The 22,853-nt window shown below is 51.6% G+C and overlaps 1 protein-coding gene across 14 annotated transcripts in view; it reads left to right on the forward strand.

Annotated features, from left to right (window-relative positions):
- Tle3 (TLE family member 3, transcriptional corepressor) overlaps positions 1-22,853 on the forward strand; it is a 44,894-nt gene that overhangs the window by 15,250 nt on the left and 6,791 nt on the right. The window contains exons 5-13 of one of the 14 annotated variants that reach the window (XM_021173332.2): positions 5,401-5,463; positions 6,828-6,932; positions 14,127-14,331; positions 15,704-15,720; positions 19,511-19,630; positions 20,454-20,504; positions 20,941-21,093; positions 21,450-21,591; positions 22,125-22,324. In XM_021173332.2, coding sequence (XP_021028991.1) covers positions 5,401-5,463; positions 6,828-6,932; positions 14,127-14,331; positions 15,704-15,720; positions 19,511-19,630; positions 20,454-20,504; positions 20,941-21,093; positions 21,450-21,591; positions 22,125-22,324 — 1,056 coding nt within the window. The remainder of the gene's footprint in view (positions 1-5,400; positions 5,464-6,827; positions 6,933-14,126; positions 14,332-15,703; positions 15,721-19,510; positions 19,631-20,453; positions 20,505-20,940; positions 21,094-21,449; positions 21,592-22,124; positions 22,325-22,853) is intronic. The other 13 variants (XM_021173335.3, XM_021173334.3, XM_021173336.3 and 10 more) reach the window with 13 other exon arrangements.

Consider the following 22,853-nt stretch of genomic DNA (forward strand, 5'->3'; position numbering starts at 1 on the left):
GGGATAGCATGTCTACATATGGTAACTCAGTCTTTCTACCACCTCAGCCCCACCCAGAGAGTCTTACTGGCATGCCCTGAGGTTTGCTCCTGTCAGGTTGATAATACTGGCCACCATGTTTCTCTTGCTTGAGGCTCTAGGACAGTTGTATGCAGTTTAGGTATTGGGCAGATTGAATGGCTTGTGGGAAGATTGGACTTCAGGACCCAGCCCCTAGGGAGCACCACAGGCTTGCCCACTGTCCCATTGCTCATCCAGCTGTCAGGGTGTGTCTTGGTACCCACGTAGGCATGTCTGTGGCTCTCTGTTTTGCAGAGCTGGGTGAGGAAGTGGGGAATTGGAGGTCACATAGCAAGTCAGGCCGTTCAGACGTATGTGACCGACTAAAGTCTGAATTTGGCCCCTGAGACCTAAATGAGCTGCCCGGTATGCCCCTTCCCTTTTCCAGGGAAAATGGGAAAGAAAGCCTGGAGACAAGAAGTGGCTTGCTTAAAGTGGCTTGCTTAAACTCGATGGAGACGTCTGGGAGAAGGAGCTGGCTGGCTCATTTCTTCCAGCTTTAGAGCTTCGAGTGCTCTTTAACGGGGCTGGTTTCTTCCCCGCCTCCCTTTTGGTCTAGCTGAGGTTAAAATGAAATGCACTCTCTCATCGTCCCCAGGCACAGGCGACCAGGCAGTTTAAAGCTAACTAGCGATGAGATGGTCTAGTGGAGTGACTGTCAGAGACACTGTGTACTGTGTCAAGCATGGTCAGCTAACGGAGGCAGATAGGCCAAAGACTGACTGGATGCTGAAGGGCCTGCAGCAGCCACTGGTTGCTGGGGGTGAGGGCTAAGGCTTGACGCCATCCTCTCCCTTAACCTCAGGGTCAGGGATAGTCTGAAGCTGGAGCAGATACAGGTAGCAAGCAGATCGCTTGTACAGACGGATGCGCCATTTCAGGGCATTCACAAACCCTCAGCCTTTGGCCTGATGTTGGGAGATCTTGCTTTAATGAGGAGAGGGACGTGGGACCGGAGCCCCGACAGCACAGGGAACAGAGTGCTCTTTGGGAAATGACCCCCCTCCCCCATTTTGTTCTCTGTCGTTTATTTGCCTAACAATCTCAGCAGACGTTCCTCCCAACACCCAGTTGGTATCACAGATACTGAATGTGTCAGGACTCCAGCCCTTCCCAGAAATCAGTAGCCTGGAACAGCAGTGTCTTTCTACCAGCAACACTGCCACCCTTGAACTGTACTTAAAAAGCACTTTGAAAGGCCAAAGCAGCCTCCCCAGACACCTTTCCCCAGGATGTTCAAAGGAAGCCATCCTCCCCTCCCACCACCTCTCAGGTAGATCTGAAGACCAGGCTTACCTGCAGAGAACTGCGCTTTGTGTCCTCAGGAGGCAGGGAGGATGGGGGCCAGGCTTGGCTGCCACACTGGCAATGCATCCATCGTGCCTGAGCGCCTGGAGTTTCCTAGTGCACACATTAGCTCTAGTGTGGTGTGTGACCTGTCTTAATTGTTGAAATCACGCATCTAGATTCTTGTTCCCCCTTCCCCTCTCCCTTTTTTTTGGAGCGGGTGCTGAGAGGTTGTTTGAGTTGGATCAAATGCTGTTTGGACAGCTGTTGCAATCAGAAATGCTGTCAATCATTAGCCTTGACGGTCGATTTTCTTTCAAAATCATTTCTCTGTGCCGTCTCAACCTACTGAAGTTTGGCTTCCTGGCCGGAAGTTATTTAGTGGAGTCGCTTCGTGGGTGGGTGTCAGTTTCCCTGTGTGGAAGATAGACTGTTCGTAGGCACCTTCCTGCTGGCTGTGAGGGCTAACTCACAGAGCGCTGGTGGCAGTGGGCAAGGTGGATGTTTTCCTGTTACTCTTTAAAAGCCTTTATGTTTGGGTAGCTGGTTCCCCTTCCTCATTTAACACAGTGGTTCTCAACCTTCCTAACGCTGCTACCCTTTAATACAGTTCCTCATATTGTGGTGAGCCCCAACCATAATTTTCATTGCTACTTTATAACTGGAATTTATTACTGTTAAGAATTGTAATATAAGCCAGGCTGTGGTGGCGCATGCCTTTAACACCAGTAACCCTGCTTGAGAGGCAGAGGCAGGCAGATCTCTGTGAGTTCAAGGACAGCCAGGGCTACATAGAGAAACCCTGTCTTGAAAAACAGAAAAACCAAAACCAACCAAACGAACAAACATAGTGAAAATATCTGCTATGCTCCCCCAAAGGGGTAGCAACCTACAGAGTGAGAACCACTGTTCTAATACAACCCCCAAGAAATTGTCTGGTTAGTCATTTTCCCATTCATCTTTGGACTCAGTAGAGTACACAGCAGCCTATGCACAAAGATGGGAACGGCTCAGTCTGTGCTGTGTAGACAGGAGAGTAAGAGAGATGTAGTTACAACTCATGCCAGGAGAGAGGGCAGGTAACAGAAGCAAAGGCCAGCCCAAGCCCTGAGACAGTGGAGTCCGCTGGTTATAAAAGTTCTCTGCCTCCCAAGTGCCCTTGGTGACCTGTCAGAATCCTTTCTGCCAGGTAGGCCTCTCTGTCATGCTTGAGCCCAGATGCCAATACCATGGACTTCTAGAATGTTCTTCCTGAGAGTTGTTCTGACAGTTCCTGTGCTCAGTTGCTGTTTGTGGTGCTGGAGGGCGGATTAAGTAGGGAGTGACAGCTTCTCCGGGGTACCAGGCCTTGACCTGAACATGGCTGCAAAATCACAGAGAATCCCTTTTCTTAGTGATAGAGGATGCTGGGCTCCAGTAAGGTGGGAGAAGTTTCCTGTAGGAAACCAGTAGTCACAAGCTTCCTATAGGTCGGTGAAGTAGAACACAATGCCTTTTAATTTTCTCTAACCACCAAGACCCTAACCCTTGACCTGATTAGTAGAGGATGTAGGCTCTGTCTGAAACCCTTGAGAGCTGTAGTAGGTCAAATGGCTGGCAGGGATCAGAGTCTGCCTCCTCCTTCCTGACTGTATGTGTGGGGAATTGATAGGGCAAGGAGAGATCCAGTGAGCTGGCTTGTGCTTGCCCTATCTTGGCATAGACATTCACCCTGTTTAAAGGGCTTAAGCCATTGCCCATCCCCACCTCCCTTTCCAGCTGACTGTCAACACTTTCCCAGCACAGCCCCTTCCACAGATGTTATCCACATAGGGAATCGTGGCCATAGACATACTGCAACATGGAGTCTACATATACATGCACACACAGTGGAGCCAAGGAGATGGATCAGTCACTAACACCCTTGCTGTGCAAGCATGGGGACCTGAGTCTAGAATTCCAGTGCCTATGCAAAAGCCTGGCGTGTCTATGGGAACCTACGACCCAGGACTGGGGCTCGCAGAGTCAGGAGGATCCTAGGAGCTCATTGGCTTCTCAGTCTGGATGAACCAGTGAGCTCCAGATTTACTAGCAGACTCTGTCTCTGTATATAAGATGGAAGGTAAAAGAGGAAGGCACCAGATGTCAGCCTCTGGTCTCCACCTACACATGCACATATATGTGCGTACAGGCAGCATACGGGCACCACACAGGCAAGAGAAAGAATGAGTACAAGTATTGTTATTCTTTGGCTAGATATTTACTGAGCTTGTAGTGTTTTCCAGTCATTGCTACTCTGATCGTTTGAGGCAAGAGAAGCCTGGGCCAGGGGTACTTCCTCAGCACCTGGGCTGATGATCCAACGTAGATATTTTGCCCTTTATAGGTCCTGTTCTTTATTCGTTCTCTGCCAGTTCCTAGTGAGATGCAGGCAGGCTCGGTGATTTCAGAGATCTGGTGGAGTACAGCTCTCATCCCTGTGTTCCCCCTTCTTTATTCATTGCTTGAACAAGTGAGAAGGGCCCTGTTTTGGGGGGTACACTTACTTCTTCCTGTTTACCTAGGCTAACTTAGACCATACCAAGTGATCCTCTAAGAGCCCTTACTTAGAGCAAGAATGGCCGACATCCCTGAAAAAGGCCAAAGTCGCTGTGGTTAAGAGTCTTGCAATATATAGAACAGCCCAACGGAACAAACAATTTGTGACCAGTGAGGTTGAGAAATCTTGATGTGTGTCATCTTTGTTGTTGTCTGCCAACATTGTGCAAATGTGGGCCCCACCAGCTCTTAGCTGGAATGTTACCTGCCCTGCTCTCAGTGAGCTTTGAGATTGGGGACCATACTGATGGCAGATGGTCTGGAGTCTGAGGAGCAGTCCCTCACAGTAAAGAATTGTTTTGCTACGAAAGCCTGGAGAGGTGCCTGCTGGGTAACACTGGGCCTGTTTCTGAGGAGACCCAGCTGTTCCCTCATGACCCTGACCCACCCAAGAATTTACTCCGTACTGGGCAGGTTCTCTGGGTTGTATCATCTGGCCCCACAGGATACAGGGCTGCTTAAGCCCATCAGGCTCCCGTCAGGGCCTGTTCTCTCCATAAAACCGGAGACATTCTCTTTAATGCCCAGTGGCCTCCAGACTCTTACACTGGCCCCAGGAATTCCCCAAGGCCAGAGTGTGCTGGTGAGCCTTCAAAGGGCATTGTTTTTATCTGAGGCACACTAGATTTCGCATGCAGAGTCATCTGACATGCAGATGATCACAGGTTTTAAAAAGGCTGTTGTCATGGTTTTGTCAGAAAGATTGCCTAGCTGATGAAAGCTTTGAAGGCTGCTCTGAGACCTTCGTCCTGGCTGCTCAGGGTTCAGACAAGATAAGAAAGCCAATTCCAAGAGTTGTCTGTCTGCGTCCCAGTCCTTCCTGCTGGGCTCAGTTAACCATTTAGCAGCACTCTTGATCTGCGATCTGAGTCACGCGTGGTCCCACTGGAAATTCTTGGTATTTTAAACATGGGCTTTACTGGGAAGCTGGAACGGGCAGAGAAGCCGTCTGATGCTTTGTGACCGCTTGTATGAGGGTGCAGGAAGGGGCTGGAGAGATGGCTCAGTGGTTAAGAGGGTGTAGGAAACCTTTGGGTTCCATTCTTAGACTAGACCCTAAGGATCGAAGACTCACCATACTGCAGGGGTTAGAAGCAGCCGTCAAAGTAGAGGACGAGGGGGCCACATGCCACTGCATAATGAGGCTGGCCCTGGGAGAGCCCTTCCTTCTTGGTGCCCTGGGCTCTCTTGCCTTTGACCTCTAGTTTGGAGCATTGGTGGGCAGCGCAGTTCTCTCAGCACTGGATTTGTTTGCCACGGGTTTTCTGGACTATGGAGAGGTCTTTGTTTTGATATATTGACCTGAGTCTCACATAGACCACATCCCCTGTGAAATGGGAGCTTTCTAACACATGATCACTGGAGCCCATGTGTAAGGGGCTGCAGTGTGTGTGTGTGTGTGTGTGTCTGTCTGTCTGTCTGTCTGCCTGTCTCAGTGTTTCAGTGACTTGACTTGTGGTCTCTTTTCCTTTGCAGACAGAGATTGCGAAGAGACTGAACACGATCCTAGCCCAGATCATGCCTTTTTTGTCACAGGAGGTAAGGCCTTCGTCTCTTTCCTCTTCTGCCTAGGGCAGCCCAGTGTGGCTGTTTCCTGAGGCCCAAGCCCCGCCCTAGCTACTGTACTGATCTAGCTGGTAGGATTCGCAGGCCTTCTCCGCTGACCTTGGGGCAGGGATCACATCACCGGGTCCACGTGCTCCTTTTCCAGTAGGAGAATGGTTCTCTGCCACACCTGAGGAGGGAGGGTCTCATCATCTGCAACAGTGCTGAGCTCTGTGACCAGTGTCCTTCATACACTTCACCACGGGCCTCAGCTTTCCAGGGTGCACTCCTATACCTAGTTCAAGTAAGGCTGGTTGGTTGGTGCCAAAGGCCAGACCCTGTGTGGGGTGCTGTTCCCCAGGTGCTAAGTACCCTCGAAACTCTCACCACTTTCTAAGTACCCCTTGGGAGACAGCCCCCTTACCCTCCACGTGGAGGCAAGGGCTGGACTCAGGAGCATTTTGAGGAAGGTATCTCCAAAGAGGTGCCAGAGGCGATGTGGAGACCTCTGGCCCCCATTTCTATCCTGTCTGATCCCACTCCAGCAGGGCCAGGGCCTACCCTACGTTTATTCGCCAAGGTGGCTCAGACCATATCAGCTCCCTGCTGGAGTTCTGGATCTGAGATAGCAACCCAGGACTGACTTAAATACATCTGAGAATTAGATATGGCTCATGCTACTTCTTAGCTTCTGGGAGTGTATAAAACTTAACTTTTAATAATAGACATTAGTTTTTCAAGGGCAATTTTAGGTTTGTTAGGCAAGCTTGAGTGGGAAGTACAAAGTTTCCCCCGCTGGCCTCTCCACGCCGGGCCGGAGTGACTGTTAACCAACGCATCATTGCGTTCGGAAGACTGAGGCTGTGTTAGGATTTCTTTGGTCGCTCTCACTTTCTAGTTAGACACTTAGCTCTCTCTTCTGGTAGCCATAGATGCATGTTTCTGCTCAGCCCTTTAAATCTAAAGCCCACTTGTTCTGTTTAATTCACACTAGCCACCGTAGCTTCCTGTCCTGAAACATGGTGTCCTATGTGATTACCATAATTCTCAGAAAAGAACCACTCCAGTATGTAATGCCCGATTAGGTTCTTAGTGCACAGAGCTAAGGTTTTCCTGAATGTGGGGTTGAGGAGGTCACGGGGCAGTCTTGGGAACTCATCTCTGCTTTCCTTAGAAAGTAGTACTTGCTCATTTAAAGACCGATAGAGAATGTGGCATCACTAAACACCCACATCCCTAAGTCATGGGCCTGTTGAGCGGGCCTCTTTCTATCTTCTTTGGGGAAGGGTCCTGAGAGACTCCTGGTGCCCCGTGATGGACAGTATTGAGGACCTTGATCATGCTTCATTTCCCAACAGCATCAGCAGCAAGTGGCGCAGGCCGTGGAACGCGCCAAGCAGGTCACCATGACGGAGTTGAACGCCATCATCGGGGTACGTGGACTCCCCAATCTGCCTCTCACCGTGTGTATAGCCCTTTTATTCCTCTCATTTACCATGTCCAGAGATGAACTCTGACCTTAGGCGCTCTCAAAGAATGGCAGCCCTGGGGCCCATGGCATCCCTAGGCAACCAAGGGCTTAAATTCATCACATTGTCTTCTGGTCCCCAAACTAAAGAAATACCAGACACACCTTGAGTCCACCTGTAACTTTATTAGCTTCCATATCCCCAGCATAAGGTACTGACCAGTTCCTGGCTGCTGCCCCCTCTCCTCCCTCTCCCATTCAGGCTGCCCTTCTTTGGCCTCCTGGGGTCAGAACCATCTCTGCTGTTTATTGATGTGCACCGTGCTGTGACAGTTTTGGGGGTTGGGGTCTTGCTGCTCCATGTGCTGGGCTGCATGGCTGAGCACCCACACACATCCTTCAGAGTTTCAGCTGTGTACCTGGATGGAACCTTCTAGAAGCCCCACCTCATCCCCCAACAAGGGAGTGCTCATCCTGCAGTGCTCTGTAGGGCCCTCAGTGAAGAGAAAGGAGAGGGTGGGCCAGTTCATCTTTCTAAGCCTTCCGGCTGTGGGCGTGGTAAAGGGATGCATGAGACCCCTCAGGATTGTCATCAGAGTGTGTGGTTACTGAGTTCTTCAGTAAAGGCAGTTCAGAGGGTTCCTTCTAGTGTTAGTATCTGTGGGAGCTCCTGGAGACTGGAGGGCTTAAGCCTCCATTGATTCTTGGTGTTGAGGGTAGAGTAAACCCAGCCTGTGTGGGGGATGGGCAAGAAGCTTGATGCTGGGAGGCAGCACCCTGGGGAGAGAAACCCTGATATTCTAAAGCTTGAAGTATCTCCTGTGATCATCCAGCTCAGGGTTCTCTTTAGGAAATACTTTTTTTTTTTAATTTGCTTTCTGAAAATTTTGTCGTACATACAGTGTAGATTGATCCTATTCACCCCTGCACCCACTACCCCCTTCTGAAAGAGTATTGCTTTACATTTTTTTATTGAACTCATGTGTGGTCATACGTGCCACAGAGCACACGTATGTGCTGGAAAAGGATGATATATATGAGCCGGTTCTCTCCTCCCACCACGCCGGACCCCATAATCAAACTCAAGATGCCAAGCTTGGCGGGAAGTATTTTCACGCCCTGACCCACCTCAGTGCCCTCCCCGCCCCTTTGTCCACTTTTATTCTTTGCTTCTTCTGGGTCCCTTCTTCCCCCAAGTCCCCCTTTCATTGAGTTTATTTAGGGTTTCTTGAGAACGGGGATGAGGCATGTGTGGGGCATTTACTGGAACAAAGAGCCTGACACTGTTAAAACTTGGGGCCAGATAGTTCTTTGTTGCCATGTACAGTTTTGTATATTCAGCAGCAGCCTTGCTCTGTACCTAGTGGGTGTGACAGCACCCTCCCCCATACACACACACACCCTGCGCACACACACACACACACACACACACACACACACACACACACACACACTATCTGTGCACTCCAAATGTCTCCAGATGTTGCCTGTATCTGCATGGGCACAGGGCTCTCCAGTTGAGAACACTGGTTTAGTCTGATACCAGTATTTTGCAGAGATGAGCAGTCAGGCCGGCCTGAGAGCATCCCTGAGCATAGCCCGTGTCCTACAGTGGTGGTGTAGGGAGTTAGAAGGGGGCCTGAGCCCCAGGTTGTCTTCAGAAGTCTTTCATCCGCTTCTTGTCTTCAGGGCAAGTTCTTCCACCAAGCTGCAGGGGCTACGGCCTGGTCCCATCTCTTACTCTTTGGAATTAAAATCCACATATGAAAATACTTTTTTTCTTTTTCTTTTTGAAGGAAAAAGTAAAATCGGGCAGCAGCGCAGCTGGATTGGCTCCAGCTCCTTTAAGTAGCGTTTAGGAAGCTACAAGTTAGGTCAAGGCGGCCCTAGGCAGATATTGGAATTCAATTAAAGCCCACGAGTGGGGCCTGTGACCCCCATTTTCAAGGTAATTGCTTCTCAGGCTCTGAGTGAATGCGGCCGTCGCCCTGTCATTAGGCAGGCAGCCGTCTAATCGCTGCGCGCCTGACGGAGCCTCACAAGGCAGGAATTGCCGACAGCTGGGGCACCCAGACTGGGGAGCTGTGCTTGACTGCCCTCCAGCGAGGGGCCTTGTTCCTTTTCTTCTGGAGGCGAGAGGGGAGCCACCCTGCTGAGATAAGGGCACAGGCAGGGGCAGTGCTCCAGTCTTGATTTCCTCAGATAGAAAGGTTTCTAGTGGCACATCTGCTCCAGTTGGCTGGTCGTGGCCTCCTGACACGGGACTGGAGTCTGGGGTCTCCATGTAGCTGGGCTGCTAGCAATATGAGGAGTGTGGATGTAACCAGAAGCATATCACAGGGTTGAAATCTTGAGGGAGAACAGAAGGACAGGTGAAGGGACCTGGGCTGCTGGCCATCTCTGTCCCCTAGTTCCCACTTGGTCCTTAGGGAACTCATGTCCCTTTGGGTAAGATAGGCCTAGCGATGGTGTTCCTTTTTAGAACTTAGCTTTGTACATACAGGGTTGTGTGGTGGCCTGGGAGCTGGTGGACTCTTGGCTCCGTGGTCTGGGTTGCCTGGAGAATTATTTAGTGGGTGGTATGTGCAGTGTTGACTTGGTGGTTTTCTTAAGAGGGGAGAAGAGACGGGAGGAGGGAGGTTGGAGTTGGAATTTGTCCCAAACTGTGCAGAGATCTGTGAAGCGCTCTCAGGGCTTCCTGTCTTCTGCTGGGTGGTGGCTGAGCAGGATGGCTGGCTGGACAGGAGTTGGGCGGTAGAATTTTAGAAGGGATAGAAGGGCGGAGGGCTCTGCCTTAGTGCCTGTTTCCTTAGCCCAGAGACTGAGGGGGAAGTAGGGGATTGCTGAGTTGGGATCCTGGCTCAGGTTTCTGTTGTTTGGTGTAGTTACTTGGCCCCTGGGGCCATTCCGTCTCTGACGTAGGGATAGCAAAGATCATGGTGACCTCTAAAAACTGCTGCCAAACCCAGAGGCCAATGCTGCAAAGGGAGCCTTGGGTATACCTACTGGGCTGTGTGAAAGACTGGGAGGTCGAGTTATCCTGACTTCCCAGGACCCTGTCTACTCCCTCTCACGCAGCTAGCTGTTGGCCTGTTTGACTCTAGAATTGAAGCAGTTAGACAACTCCCCTAAGTTTGACCCAAATTACGAACCTAAGAACCGAAGCATCTAATCAGCCAGCAGAGGCATGAAGCGTGAGGTGTGTAATCCCGTTACACACGCTCCTCCAGCAAGCTCTCCCATCAGCCTCTGCTGTGGGCCATTCCTGCCAGTCCCAGACCGTGCGTACTGGGCACTCAGGGATGGAGGGCCCAGGAAACCCCACGGGGGCATGATGTGTTTGTGTTTGGTTATGAAATGGCCAAGGATGGAGAAATGATGTTCAGGAGTGTGCTTGGTTCTGGGTTTCTCAGGCCTGCCCGCTGGGGGTTAAGGCCAAGAGGGAGAATCACTGAACTCCTCTTCTTGTCACACATGGAGAAGAGCCAGTGTTAGGAGAGACAGTAAAAGGTGGAGGCAGGTCGCCTCAGACTGTGGTATTGTGACATTTCTCTGCCATTGAGAAAGCTTTCCAGTTGAGAGCAGTGTGACCCTCCCACTCGCGGACTAAACGGTTTGAGTACCTTGCTCTCTGAAGCCACCAGAGGACAGAAACACGACCCGAGTGTGACTGCATCCGGCTTGCCTGCTGAAGGAGGTGACACAGGCCATGCTCCTTCCTACCTACCTATGAATCACTTCATTGCCAGCTGCTCCTGGCCCCATCAGGGAGAGCATTTGGCTTCGCTCCGAATTGTCGCCAAGACCATCGCTAGCAGAACCTCCATCCAGAGGGCAGTGGCATCCAGATGCATCCGTTCTCACCTTTTGAAGAATTTACAGCTTAGGTCTTCCATCAGTCTGTCTGCAGTCTTCCGGGCTGGCCCCCCTGGTACCCTCAGACCACCCCAAGGAGACGAAGGCAGTGAGTGTTTTCTGGCAGTGCAGAGCCAGGTGCTCTGCTTGAAGATCAGAAACGTCCATTTTGCATGGAAGCTTCCTTGCCTCTTGCAGAGGATACAGACCCTGAGGAGCACAGTGATAGTGTTGGAAACCAGTCATGTTGTGTCGCTGCCGCCGCTGCCCTTGTCACAAGTTTCTGCTGTGGATTTACTAGTGAATATTTGGGGAAAACAGGACACCTGTCTACACCATTGACCCTGCTGCTCCAACTGCCTCTAACTAACTGGGCCTCCAGGGCTGTGTCGCCACCTTTGGATCAAGCTCTCTGCTCCTCATTTCTCCACTTATCTGCTGCTAACCTTCTCCAGCGTTTCACTTACTCACTAAGTGTGGGTACAGGGATGAGCCCGGACTTGTTGGAGATGCTGGATGGGTAACGCAATGGCTCTGTCTTCCTGCAACTCAGCAGTTGCTCAACGACAATGGTGATGGTGATGCCCATTTGCTGAGGTGGCTTGCACTCGGACTTTGCTTTTACATGGAATAATGTGAGTTTTGCACAGCCCAAGGGTGAGCCTCATTTTGATGTCCAGTTTTGCAGATAAGGATACGGGCCCAGAGAGGTCAGGTGACTTGTCCAGAGTCTCAGTGCTGATAAAGGAGGAAGCTGAACGTCCCCATGTCCAGCAGCTTTGCCTGCATCCAGAGTCTGGGTTCTTGAAACTGGGAAAGGAAATTTCCTTCTGATCAGAAGAGTGGAAAGGGAATCTGAACTGGACAGAGTGGGCAGGGTGGGAGAGGAGACCCACACACAGTCTCACACATCTGCAGCCAGCAACACCCTCCACGCACTCTTTTGTCTCCTTAAAGCATCTTGTCTTACCAGTTCCTCTGTCCCATACAGTGCAGATTAAGTACCCAGGTCCTTACTTTCTGGGCTTTTATTAAGTAATTATCACCAGCAGACTTGAAAGGGCTTCCCAGCAAGGAGTTTAAAACCAACAGAGCCCAGTGGAGATTCTTTGTAACATAATGTCTAGATAAAGCTGTGGGGTCCAACCATGCCATGGAATACTAAATACTCATTCAAAAGGGAAGTGTTTTTTCTCCCTTCAGAACACCTTTTAAACCGGGTCATATAACAACAGTGTGGACAACAAGAGCTCATTTGTGGAAAACTGCATGGAAAAACTGTAGATCTGAAAATCTAGATTCTAGATGGCCTGACAGCCGGCGGCGTCCTGCGAGGTGGAATGAATGGGCGAACTTAAAAAGAACAAAATTTAAAACTTAAAAAAACAATTCTTACAGTGAGCCTGTGTTATTTTTGTAATAAGATGTTAAAAATTCATTTTCTTTAAAAGGGAAAGTGGGGGAGCTGTGTTTATCTCCCATCGGAGAAGAGCCCAGTCTTAGCTGAGAGGACTGGAGGGCCTGTGGTTCTGCTCTGAAAGGTCCCTTAGCTTAGGTGTGCTGTGACACAGGCAGAACCACAGTCACATCGCTAAGACCTGTGGCCACCAAAAGCTTGCACAGGTGCCTAGAAGGGGGTGGGTTGGGGTGTCATTTCAGGTCCTCTGTGGTCCAGGACAATGGCCGTGGGTGCCAACTTTACAGATAGAGCTAAGAGTCGGAGCCTCGGGAGCCAGAGGTGTAAGACTGCCAGAACACCTTAACTTGGAGGGAGAGCTAGCTAGGTCAGCAGTCTGCAGCTCCGTTCGTTGAGGGGAATGTGGGCAGCTTTTTAATCCTTGGCCAGATCTCTGTAGGCATTCCCCAGGTGCCGTTGACCTTGGGAGCTGCTTGCTCGTTCCCAGTGATGGGCACAAGCTCTGTCAGCCCATGGCCATCCTTTCTTGGCTTATTACATCTTTGCACTCACCTTTTCCCTCTTGCTTTGAGCATTCTGTAGATGATGCTAGTGGTTGACAGATAAAAGTCCAGATCCCATTTAGAGTAATGGAGCTTGGGCTCCCCGTTCCAGTGCCTCTCTATCAGTTGGCTGTCTGTAAAATGGGCACACTCACTGTTGCCTGTTAGAGTTACGGGTTTTATTTGGATAGTGTCCAGGAGTTTATATGCACATACAGGTGGTATGGGTCTCATTCTCTTGGGGGGCTAGTCTGGAAGAAAACTGTGTGCACAAATGGGGACAAGCATACCCAGTGCCCCAGCCAGTCCCAAGAAATACTTCATCCCCGAGAAATAGTTGATACCATATAGCCTGCCCTACAATGCCAATGGTTGTTGGCAATCTTATGAATAACAGGGCATTCTGTCTGGGCTGCTGGGGAAGCATGGAGGCCTCTGAGCTAGGAACTCGGGCACGGGAGCAGATGGTGGGGAGCCTTGACGTTAGCAATGGGAAGAGGTGCCAGGCAGCAGGGTCCTGGGTTGGCTTGGGGAGGAACAGAAGAATGGATGTTACTCTGTGCCTGGGAGTACTGAGGTCGTTAGAACAGTGGGAGATCCCTGTGAGAGCCCTGCAGAAATGCCAGTGACTGCCACGAAGCCCACTGAGCGGTGGCTGTGTGCCCAAGCCCACATTACCTTACTGTAGTCACCTGCCGTGGGTGCTGCCTCTCCCCTTATGCAGATGAGGAAATTTGAGGCTTAGAGGGTTTGGAAGTCCCTGTCCCAGGCATACAGAGTCAGACTAGAATCCTGCCCCCTGGTTTCGGAGGTTCAGTCTTCCCAGTTCTGTGCTCTCTCTACTCTGAGGGCCAAGGGCATCAGCTTTGATTCCACCAGTCCTGGGACTTCTCTGCTCTGGCCTTCCCTGTCCCGACTCTACAAGCCAGGCTTCGTTCTGCTTCTTTAGAAGCCCAGTCAGGGAGGCTTTCCCCAGGTTCCAGCTTCGGGTGGGAGGCTCTGGCTGCTGATGTTAAAGGCATGTACGCATGAGCGATGAACTTAAAAATGGATTCCTCTCTATTGAAAGGAAGCCCTAGTGACCGTGTGGGTTTTAAATGCATGCATTATTTATCTTGGGATTGGAAACAGGCATGGGAAACTCTGCCCTGACGCTGGGGGGTGGGGGGAGGGTTGACGTTTGAAGACATCAGTCCACCACACTGCAGTCCATTAACAGATTTTGTTGAGCAAGATGAGCATGTGGCCGAGGGGGAAGGTTGGGGGGGCGGTGTTTTCCCTGTCGCTTCCTGATGGAGGAGCAAGGGGAGGGGCAGAGGTGACCCACCCTCTGCCCTTCCCGGCCTATCTTGGCTTACCACCAACTTCATTGCAGCAGCAGCAACTCCAGGCCCAGCACCTCTCCCATGCCACGCATGGTCCCCCGGTCCAGCTGCCACCCCACCCGTCAGGCCTCCAGCCTCCTGGGATTCCCCCAGTGACAGGAAGCAGCTCTGGGTTGCTGGCACTTGGTGCCCTGGGAAGTCAAGCCCACTTGGCGGTGAAGGATGAGAAGAACCACCATGAACTGGATCACAGAGGTGTGGCTCTGGCTGGGCTGGGCTGGGCTGGGCTGGGCGGGGCGGGACGTGACAAGTACTGTCACCTGAAGCCTGGTGTTAGCTAAGACTTGGAGCCGTCTGTTGAGTCCAGTGCATGGACATACTGCAGTTCCTGATGTAGACCCCGGTGACAGTCTGTTTATCTACAGTAGCCCTCCATATTCCCAATAGCACCCTGCCTAGTCTTTAGGGCCAGCCCGGCATGCCCTTCAGGGTGCTTTCGTGATTGCACTGGGCGCTTTTCTTAAAAGAGCTTGAGTTGGGGCCTCATTGTAGCCTTTTGTTGCTATCTTTCTGGATCTCTGTGTCTCCTCACTGGGAAACCTTCCAAGCGGCAGCACTGCTGGGGGTGTTGCTCAGTTGGTAAGAATATTTGCCAAGCATGCCCGAACCCTGAGTTCATCCCTTGGCACCAAATCAAACGGGTGGTAGTGCTTGCCGGTAAGTCCAGCACTGGGAGATAGAGGCAAAAGGGGAGACAGTTAATGGTAATTCTCATCTGTGTAGTGAGTTCAAGGCTGGCCCAGGGTATTTGAGACCCTGACACAGACTAGTGGACCATCTGTAAGTGTAGGGTCTCAGGAATACTCCAATTGAGAAGTGACTAGAGAGATGAGGAATGGGAACTCTTGCCCCAGCCCCCTGAATAGCACCACTGGGGCTCAGGAGGACATCAGAGGGAACAGGGACCTCGCCTCATGCAGCCTCTTTGTAACGCTGCCAGCTTGTCCTTTCGGTTGGCTTTTAGGTATTTACTGGGCCACATAGTCAACATCTTCCAAGCTCCCAGGGGCTTTCGGGGAGGAGTCGCCATCCAAGCCTTAGTCCGTGCTGTATCCTAGGAGCTAGTGACCAACTGTTTTGTTCCTTCTTGACAGAGGAGAGGACAATGAGAGCTGCTGATTAGCTGGACTGGTGTGACCAGAGGCCTATGCTTCTGGGGGGCTTTTTGGCAAAGGAACAGCGAATGGTGTTAAGAAAGCAAACCAGTAGAAGTCAGTTCCAAATTGCAAATTTTTAAAAAAAAGCAATAACCGTCCCAGCTCTCACGTATGATTCTAGAAAGTACAGCAAAAAGCAAACCAAGATTCTTTTGACACACTAGGAAGAAGGCTAATGGCCTGGATTCTAGGCCATGCTGGGCACTGGTGGGAGGGGGGCACCATTAGGATGCCATATACAGGACGTGCCTTCACTGCACTAAGGGAACTAGAGTCAGGTTAACCAGTGAGAGGTGGCTTTAATAAATCACAAAGGTCAACTGAGCATAGAGTGACCTTGTTTCTTTTTCCCCTTTGTTTTTCCTTGTGGGTCCTGACCCTCCTCCTTTCCTGGCCTTCCTGCCTCTCAGAGAGAGAGTCCAGCACGGTAAGTCAGGGTGCTTTTGGTGTAGGGGTGGGGTGGGTACGGGAGAAGGATGGGCTTGCCTAGAGGCCTGTTCCTAGAACTACAGGCCTGGCAAGTAGCCTGTGCTACCCACAGCTAACCCCAGTTTCCCGTTCTGCTCTGTGGGTGGAAGCTGGGGTTTTTAATTTATCATTTGTTTATGTGTGCCCACAGCTAAAAGACCTGGCTTCAGGACTGGTATGTGGGTGACAGTGTCTCTGTCCATATTCAGTACTAGGGGTAGTTACTGTCTATCATAATATAGGAGTTGCTGTTCTCTGTTGAGTGACCTTTAATTAGGGAAGCTGTTTAACTCTAGGCACTTGCCTGAGTGACCTCCAAAGTCCCCCTTACAAAGAGACATGGTCAACTGAAGCCATTAGCCCACCAACCTACATCTTCCAAGGGGCTCTTGGATGCCTGCTTCCGGCATAATCCCCGTAGGCTGGATGCCTGCTTCCGGCATAATCCCGAGCCCTCCTTTCTCCAGATGCCCCAGGTTTCTCCCCGCTCTGCACTTTGACTCTGTTGAAAAAGTGCTAGCTAGCAGGTATTAAGGCCAGGCCGCCTGCGTGTCTGCCAGCTCAGAGATTTGCTGTAAATCTTTCTGATCACACCGAGGCTCCAAGGTTCTGTTTCAAGTGAATAAGCCCTCTGAATAAGCACACTGGAGTCTGGATAAAAAAAAAAAAAAAGGAAAAAAATCCTCCAGCGATTAGCAGAGCTATTTTATTCTTCATCGCAGAGCTTGTATCCGGGACCATCTTAATCTGCTAGGATGGCTCTCCTTATTACCTCATGTTAAGTAGGACTTGGAATGTCAGGCCTTTAACTAGCCGTCCAGGCAGCAGCCTCCTCGGGAAGCTCCCTCTGTCTGACCTGCCTTCCTTTCCAAACCCTCCCTCTATCCAGACTGTTCTCATACCTCCCTCCCATTCGCTGTCTCTTCTTGCCCTGCCTGCCTGCTCAGAAATCCAGGCCCCGCCCGCCCCCTTGGGCTCAGGAATGGCTAGGCACAGAAGAAAGGATTGATTAAAGCTGAAGTCCATTTTGATTGCTTTGGTGTTGATCCTTAAACAGTGGCATTCCTTTGGAGAGGCAGTTTCCCTACATAGAAGTAGAGCTGGAATAGGGATGTCCACCTGCGTTGTCTCCCAACCCCACCCCCAACCTCCACCCCTCCCCAGCTTCAATCCAGTCTCAGCCTCATGAGGTCTTGTGTTTTGACCTTGGAGCCCCAGTCTCCTGCATATCATGGGGATTACCCTACCAGACGGCCTCTCAGCTTTGGATAGGCAGACCCCCTGTAACAGGGCTCATTACTTGGTTAGCAGGAGGCCTTCCCCAGGAAGTGGGTATTGAAGCCCAGTACCTACTTCTTCATGCCCTTGCTGAAAACTTTCTGCCAGAAACCTAGAGGGACCCCCAAGTGCGCAGCCCCCTCTCCCCCCAATAATGCTCCTGGCATCCAAGCTAGGCTGACTCAACCCCAGGGGCTGGAGAATGAACAGGGATGAATCCCATGACATCCTAGGGCTGGGCAGCTCAGAGAGGGTACCAGTGGGGGATGGGGAGTACTCTGGGGGCTGCATCCTCAGGGCCATGGTGTTGGATGGTGGAGATTGAAATAATCAGCCTTAGGAAAACAGCTTGTCAACAGTCAAGGCAGGAAGGACAAGGCTGTGTCAGAGAGGGGAGGGGGCCGGGTGGACAGGCTGGAAGCTGTCCCAGAGGGGTTAGTCTGGAGTCCAATTAGAGGTAGCTTCATTCATATTTCCTTGCCTAGCTGAAGCAATAAAAAATACTTAGTTTTTTGGCCGCCTGCCAACCAGAGGCGGGCTGGATCGATGCCGCTAAATGCCTGACATGACTCTCCGGTAGCGGCGAGGGTTTTCAGCCTGACTGCATGAGAAGAAAGAGTTCCCTGTTCTCGCACTGGGTCGCAAGGAGAAACACGAGCAGCCACCCCGTCCCCTCCCTCCTCTCCATCACCCGCCTGCGCAGGGGCAGCCAGCCTGAGGGGCTGGAAGCATTTCTGCTTAGCACGGGGTGGCCGCCACCATCGGAGGAAATGAAATGAAATGACGGTGATTTTTTTTTTTCTGCCTGTGCTTGCAGCAACTAATTGAATTGCGGCTGTGAGCGCATCGCCGCCGCTCGCCCGGCTGCGGGGAAGGTTGAGCTGCAGTTCCATTATAACCTCCATTTTTTTTCTTCAAGGCTTGATAACTCTGCCATTTTAATTTGCTTCAGGCAGAAACTTGGCAGGGAAGGGCTGCCCAGAAAACCGGCTTAGGAAAGGAAATTAAGTTCTGTGGCTGGCTCCCTCCCACACCATTCCCCCAAACCCATCCACCTGCTGGCCACCCCGCCTCGTTCCTTGCCAGTGAACCCCATCCCTGGGCCAGCATTGGCCTCTAGTAAAATGGGGAAAGGAGACCAGAAGGATTACCGTACCTGCCTTTAGTATCCCTCTTTGTAAACACATCGTCTTGCTCTGGAGTCCCACACGACTCCAGCATGCATCTTTAGCATGTGTGGACTTGTGGCCACTCTTACCCCTATAGAGGGTTCTCTGACTCATTCTATCACTCCTGACATTAATGTCAGTCTGAACATGGGTAGGTTTATCAGTACTTTTCTTATCACTATGATAAGATAACTGGATTGAGGAAGGATTATTTGGCTCATGGTTTGAGGGTGTACAGTCCGTTATGGTTACATTGTGACTTGGAGGAAGCAGGAGTGTGAGGTGACTGGTTACATCCTAGCCACAGTTAGGAAGAAGCTGGCCTGTATCAGAACTCCCCTATAATCCTCTGTGGCCCTGTGTCTGCCAGTCAGAACCCATGTCCAGAAGGTTCCAAGGACACCCCCCCCCCAATCAGCTGGGACCCCTTAGCCTGTGGAGCACTTCACATTCAAACAGTGGTAGGGTGGCGCTTGAGGTAGCCATTGAGTTCACTGTATCCTGAGGGGGCGCTAGGCCTTCAAGGTTTGCAGATTAGCCCTTGCTAGAGGTTCCCCCTCCCTGTGCACAGCCAGCCACAGGACACCCTGCTTCCAGCCTTCCCTGCTGCTCACCTGCCTCAGATCTCTTGTCATCCCTTGGGATTCCTCTCCCTCCCACTGGAGCAGAGGAAGAACTGAGAGAACTCCCAGTGCTCTCTCCCCAGCATGAAACCTACAGTGCTCTGCTGGAGACCTTCGCTTGCTCTCTCGGGACACTTGTCCCCACCCTAAGGGAGGTCCTATCATTTCAAGGGAAAGGCTTAGTGGCCTTTTAGGCTTTTTTGTGACACTGGCTTCTCTTCCGTTTGTGGGAGGCTTGGCAGTGGAGGAGCCCGGGCTCAGGGTTGCTCATCTCTGCTTAGGGCTTTATCTGCAGCTCAGCACCTTTTCTCCCTCACTGCTCAACTTAAAATGGAAGTTTTTCATGTATGCCCGTCTGTGGCTCAGGTCTGACTTGAAAAGACACATCTTTCCTTGGAGTAAATAGAGTGACGGGTGCCCCTCACCCTCTTGGGACCTTGCCTCAGGCCAGGAGACAGAATTAGCAGTACCTTGCTTCTAAAAGTTGTATCTTGGGTAAATTCCCAGGGACCCAAGGTGTCCTGGGAACGTCATGGGTGAACCACATCTGCAGACACAGGGTATCTGCCCATCTCCGTCTTCTGGCCCTCTGTCATCCGCTTACTCGAATGTAATATTGCCTGTGTGCAGTATTATACAATCAGCATGGAGGTTTGACCCCAGGGTCCTCCTCTTCCAGAACAATTCTGTGTCACCCTCTGAAAGCCTCCGGGCCAGTGAAAAGCACCGGGGCTCTGCAGACTACAGCATGGAAGCCAAGAAACGGAAGGCGGAAGAGAAAGACAGCCTGAGCAGATACGTACGTAGGGGTCGGCGAGTGGCTTCGCCGGGTAGGGTTGTGTACTCGCTTTGGCCTCGACTCTGGCAGTTGAGTTCTGAGTCTGAGAGACTGGTAGTTGTGTCAGGGCCCAGAGGGAGGGAGAGGTTCATACATACTCTGTGGTTAGGTGAGCCATTGGGAGAGAAATGGACAGGACATTACCCCAGCCTACATGCAGTCTGGGGAGAGCTGAAGGTCCTAGACACTTCTCTGCTGCACCCCACGCTCCAAGGGAGTGTCCTGGGGTACTCCAATTGTGAGCCCCACCGTCTACACAGTTCACCCCAGGCATCCAGCCACGGAGACACAGTTTGTAACAACCTGATGGCATGACCTTAACCTGTGAGATCCCAGTGGGATCACGGTTACATGTCCTCCATTGCCAGACTGAACAGAGGTGAGATTTGAGTCTAGAGGAGGGGCTACTACCAAGCCATCTTTGTCCCATCTGGCTCCCTGTGGCTCTGAACATGTTACACAAAGCTCAGCTGTGCTACAGAGTGAAGCCAGTCACCTGCCCCAGAGTGATGGGGGTGTAAAGATAGGACAGCCGGGAAAAGATGCTGGCTTTCGAAGGCTCAGGACTATTGTAATGAGGCTGCTTAGACAGGTCAGAGCCCCAGAGGCTGCACTACAAAGAACTGGGAAGAAGGAATTCCAAGGCTGCTCATAGAGGGCAGGGGTCCCAGCAGCCGAGAAGCCTGAGCTTCGGGGTTTGGTTGGGGCAGTTGTTGGAGTGCAGGGTTAGGCTTGGGCAGATCAGGGGTCCACATGATCTTACTGGCTTCTCTCTTGCTTATAGGATAGCGATGGGGACAAGAGTGATGACCTGGTGGTGGATGTCTCTAATGAGGTAAGGGCAGGCCCCAGTTGTAGGTGGGTTGGTTTGGGACAGATCCTCTGTAGTAAGGTCTCTTCTGCCTGCTGCTGGAGCTGGGCATTGGCGCATCAGGAAAGCAGGGAGACAAGTAGCTTCATGTGTGGGAACTGAAAGGAAGCAGCAGTCTTCGTGCTCCATAGTTGTCTAGGGTGGCACTGTCTTCCCTCTCCAGGGCTGGGGGAGTATGCTTTCCTGGAGAGAATTTCCTATAAGGCCCTGTGCAACCTTGCTGGTTAGCATTCTGGACTTGTATGTGACCTGGGGAAGGTCACCCCACCTGTGATGTAGAGGGCTCAGGGTCTAGGTTGTTTAGAGCTAATCCCCTCCCATCCGTGCCCATTACCTTCCTGTTGCTAGGGCGGGGATACCTGCTTTCAGCTTAAAAGCTCTGTTACACTTGTCCTTTCAGGACCCAGCAACACCCCGGGTGAGCCCAGCACACTCCCCTCCTGAAAATGGGCTGGACAAAGCCCGTGGTCTGAAGAAAGATGCCCCTACCAGCCCAGCCTCCGTGGCTTCCTCCAGCAGCACACCTTCCTCCAAGACCAAAGACCTTGGTCATGTATGTGGGGGTCTGTCCTGGCACCTTACAGAGCTGGGGGAGGGGAGAGACAGGAGGCATGCTTGCAGAGGCTAGAGCTCCAGTCCCGCTGCCTGCAGGGTGGGAATTGGGTGTGGAAAGAACGTGGCTATTGGGATTGGCTGTGTTTGAATCATTAACCCACACTAGTGAATGTTTCAGAGCCTTGGTTTCTGCATCTTTAAATTAGAACCTTCACCAAGGTCCCTGCCAGCTAGGGACTTCTGTTTAACCCATGCTTGGCTTCATGTGGGACCAGAGCTAGGCATTTTGCCCAACTCTTGGGAGAAAGGAATCCTCATGGCGTCTTGTGGTCTCTGTGTGTCTTCCCTTCTCAGAATGACAAATCTTCCACACCTGGGCTCAAGTCCAATACACCAACGCCAAGAAATGATGCCCCAACTCCAGGCACCAGCACCACCCCGGGGCTCCGGTCAATGCCGGGCAAACCTCCAGGCATGGACCCGATAGGTATAATGGGTAGGCACAATGGGACCCGGGTCAATCTGATGGGGGAGGGGAGGTTGGTCCCTGGCTAGGTAGAGCCAAAGAGATGGCCAGCAACGTAGGGTGTCCAAGCTGGGGCTTCACAGATCTGCCTGGTGGTCTTTCTTGTCAGGTTTAAGAATATTGAAGCCTGCACCTTTGACATTGATATATCAGGGTTTTTGAGGGTCTTTAGCATTGCTATGTTTGCTATGTCAGTGTCTACGAGGCCTCTGCTGGGCTAAGTGTGTGGAAAGAGCATCTAACAGGTTGTTACCTTAGACCTGTGCCTCACTGTCTGTTAATGGTTTTGTGAGCTCCTGAGCAGGCCCCTCTTCTCTGGACCGTGGGCTGCCCTTGGAAAAGAAATGACTCCAATCTTGGCCTCAGAAGTCAGGGGTCCAGTTAGCTAGATGCTTCAGAATGTAGGAGGGCTTTGGCCTCAGCTTTGTGTATCAGAAGGGTGAGCCTACTCTCACGGATGCCTCCTCCCCACTCATCCCACTTCCTCGTTCACATCCTCACAGCCTCGGCCCTGCGAACACCCATCACCCTCACCAGCTCCTATCCAGCACCCTTTGCCATGATGAGCCACCACGAGATGAATGGCTCCCTCACCAGCCCAAGCGCCTATGCTGGCCTACACAACATCCCATCCCAGATGAGTGCCGCCGCAGCCGCTGCAGCCGCCGCCTATGGCCGATCGCCAATGGTGAGCTTTGGAGCTGTACGTAGACCTTTTGGCTCCTTTTGGTGGGGGCGGGGATTGGGTAGGGAGTGGGAGCTGGCAGGGTTAGTATAGTACATATCCCTGCATGCTGAAGGGATCCTTGGTTGTTGTCTTAAGGTGTCTATTGCTGTGATGAAGCACCATGACCAAAAGCAAGTTGGAGAGGAAAAGGTTTATCTCACTCAGTTCCATAGAACAGTTCATCCCCAAAGCAGTGAGGGCAGGAATTCAGGCAGGGCAGGCACTTGAAGGCAGGAGCTGATGCAGAGGCCACGGAGGAGTGCTGCTTACTGGATTGCTCTCATGGCTTTGCTCAGCTTGCTTCCTTATGGAACTCAGGACCATCAGCCCAAGGATGCTACCACCCATAATAGGCTGAGCCCTCCCCTACCCATCACTAATTAAGAAAATGCCCTACAATTGGATCTTCTGGAGACATTTTCTCAATTGAGGTTCCCTCCTTTCTGATGACTCTAGCTTGTGTCTGGTTGACATAAAACTAGCCAGGATATCTGTGGACATCTGA

This window comes from Mus caroli, unplaced genomic scaffold (assembly GCF_978045245.1).
Source record: "Mus caroli unplaced genomic scaffold, Mus_caroli_1 scaffold_11, whole genome shotgun sequence".
In the NCBI taxonomy this organism is placed as follows: domain Eukaryota; kingdom Metazoa; phylum Chordata; class Mammalia; order Rodentia; family Muridae; genus Mus; species Mus caroli.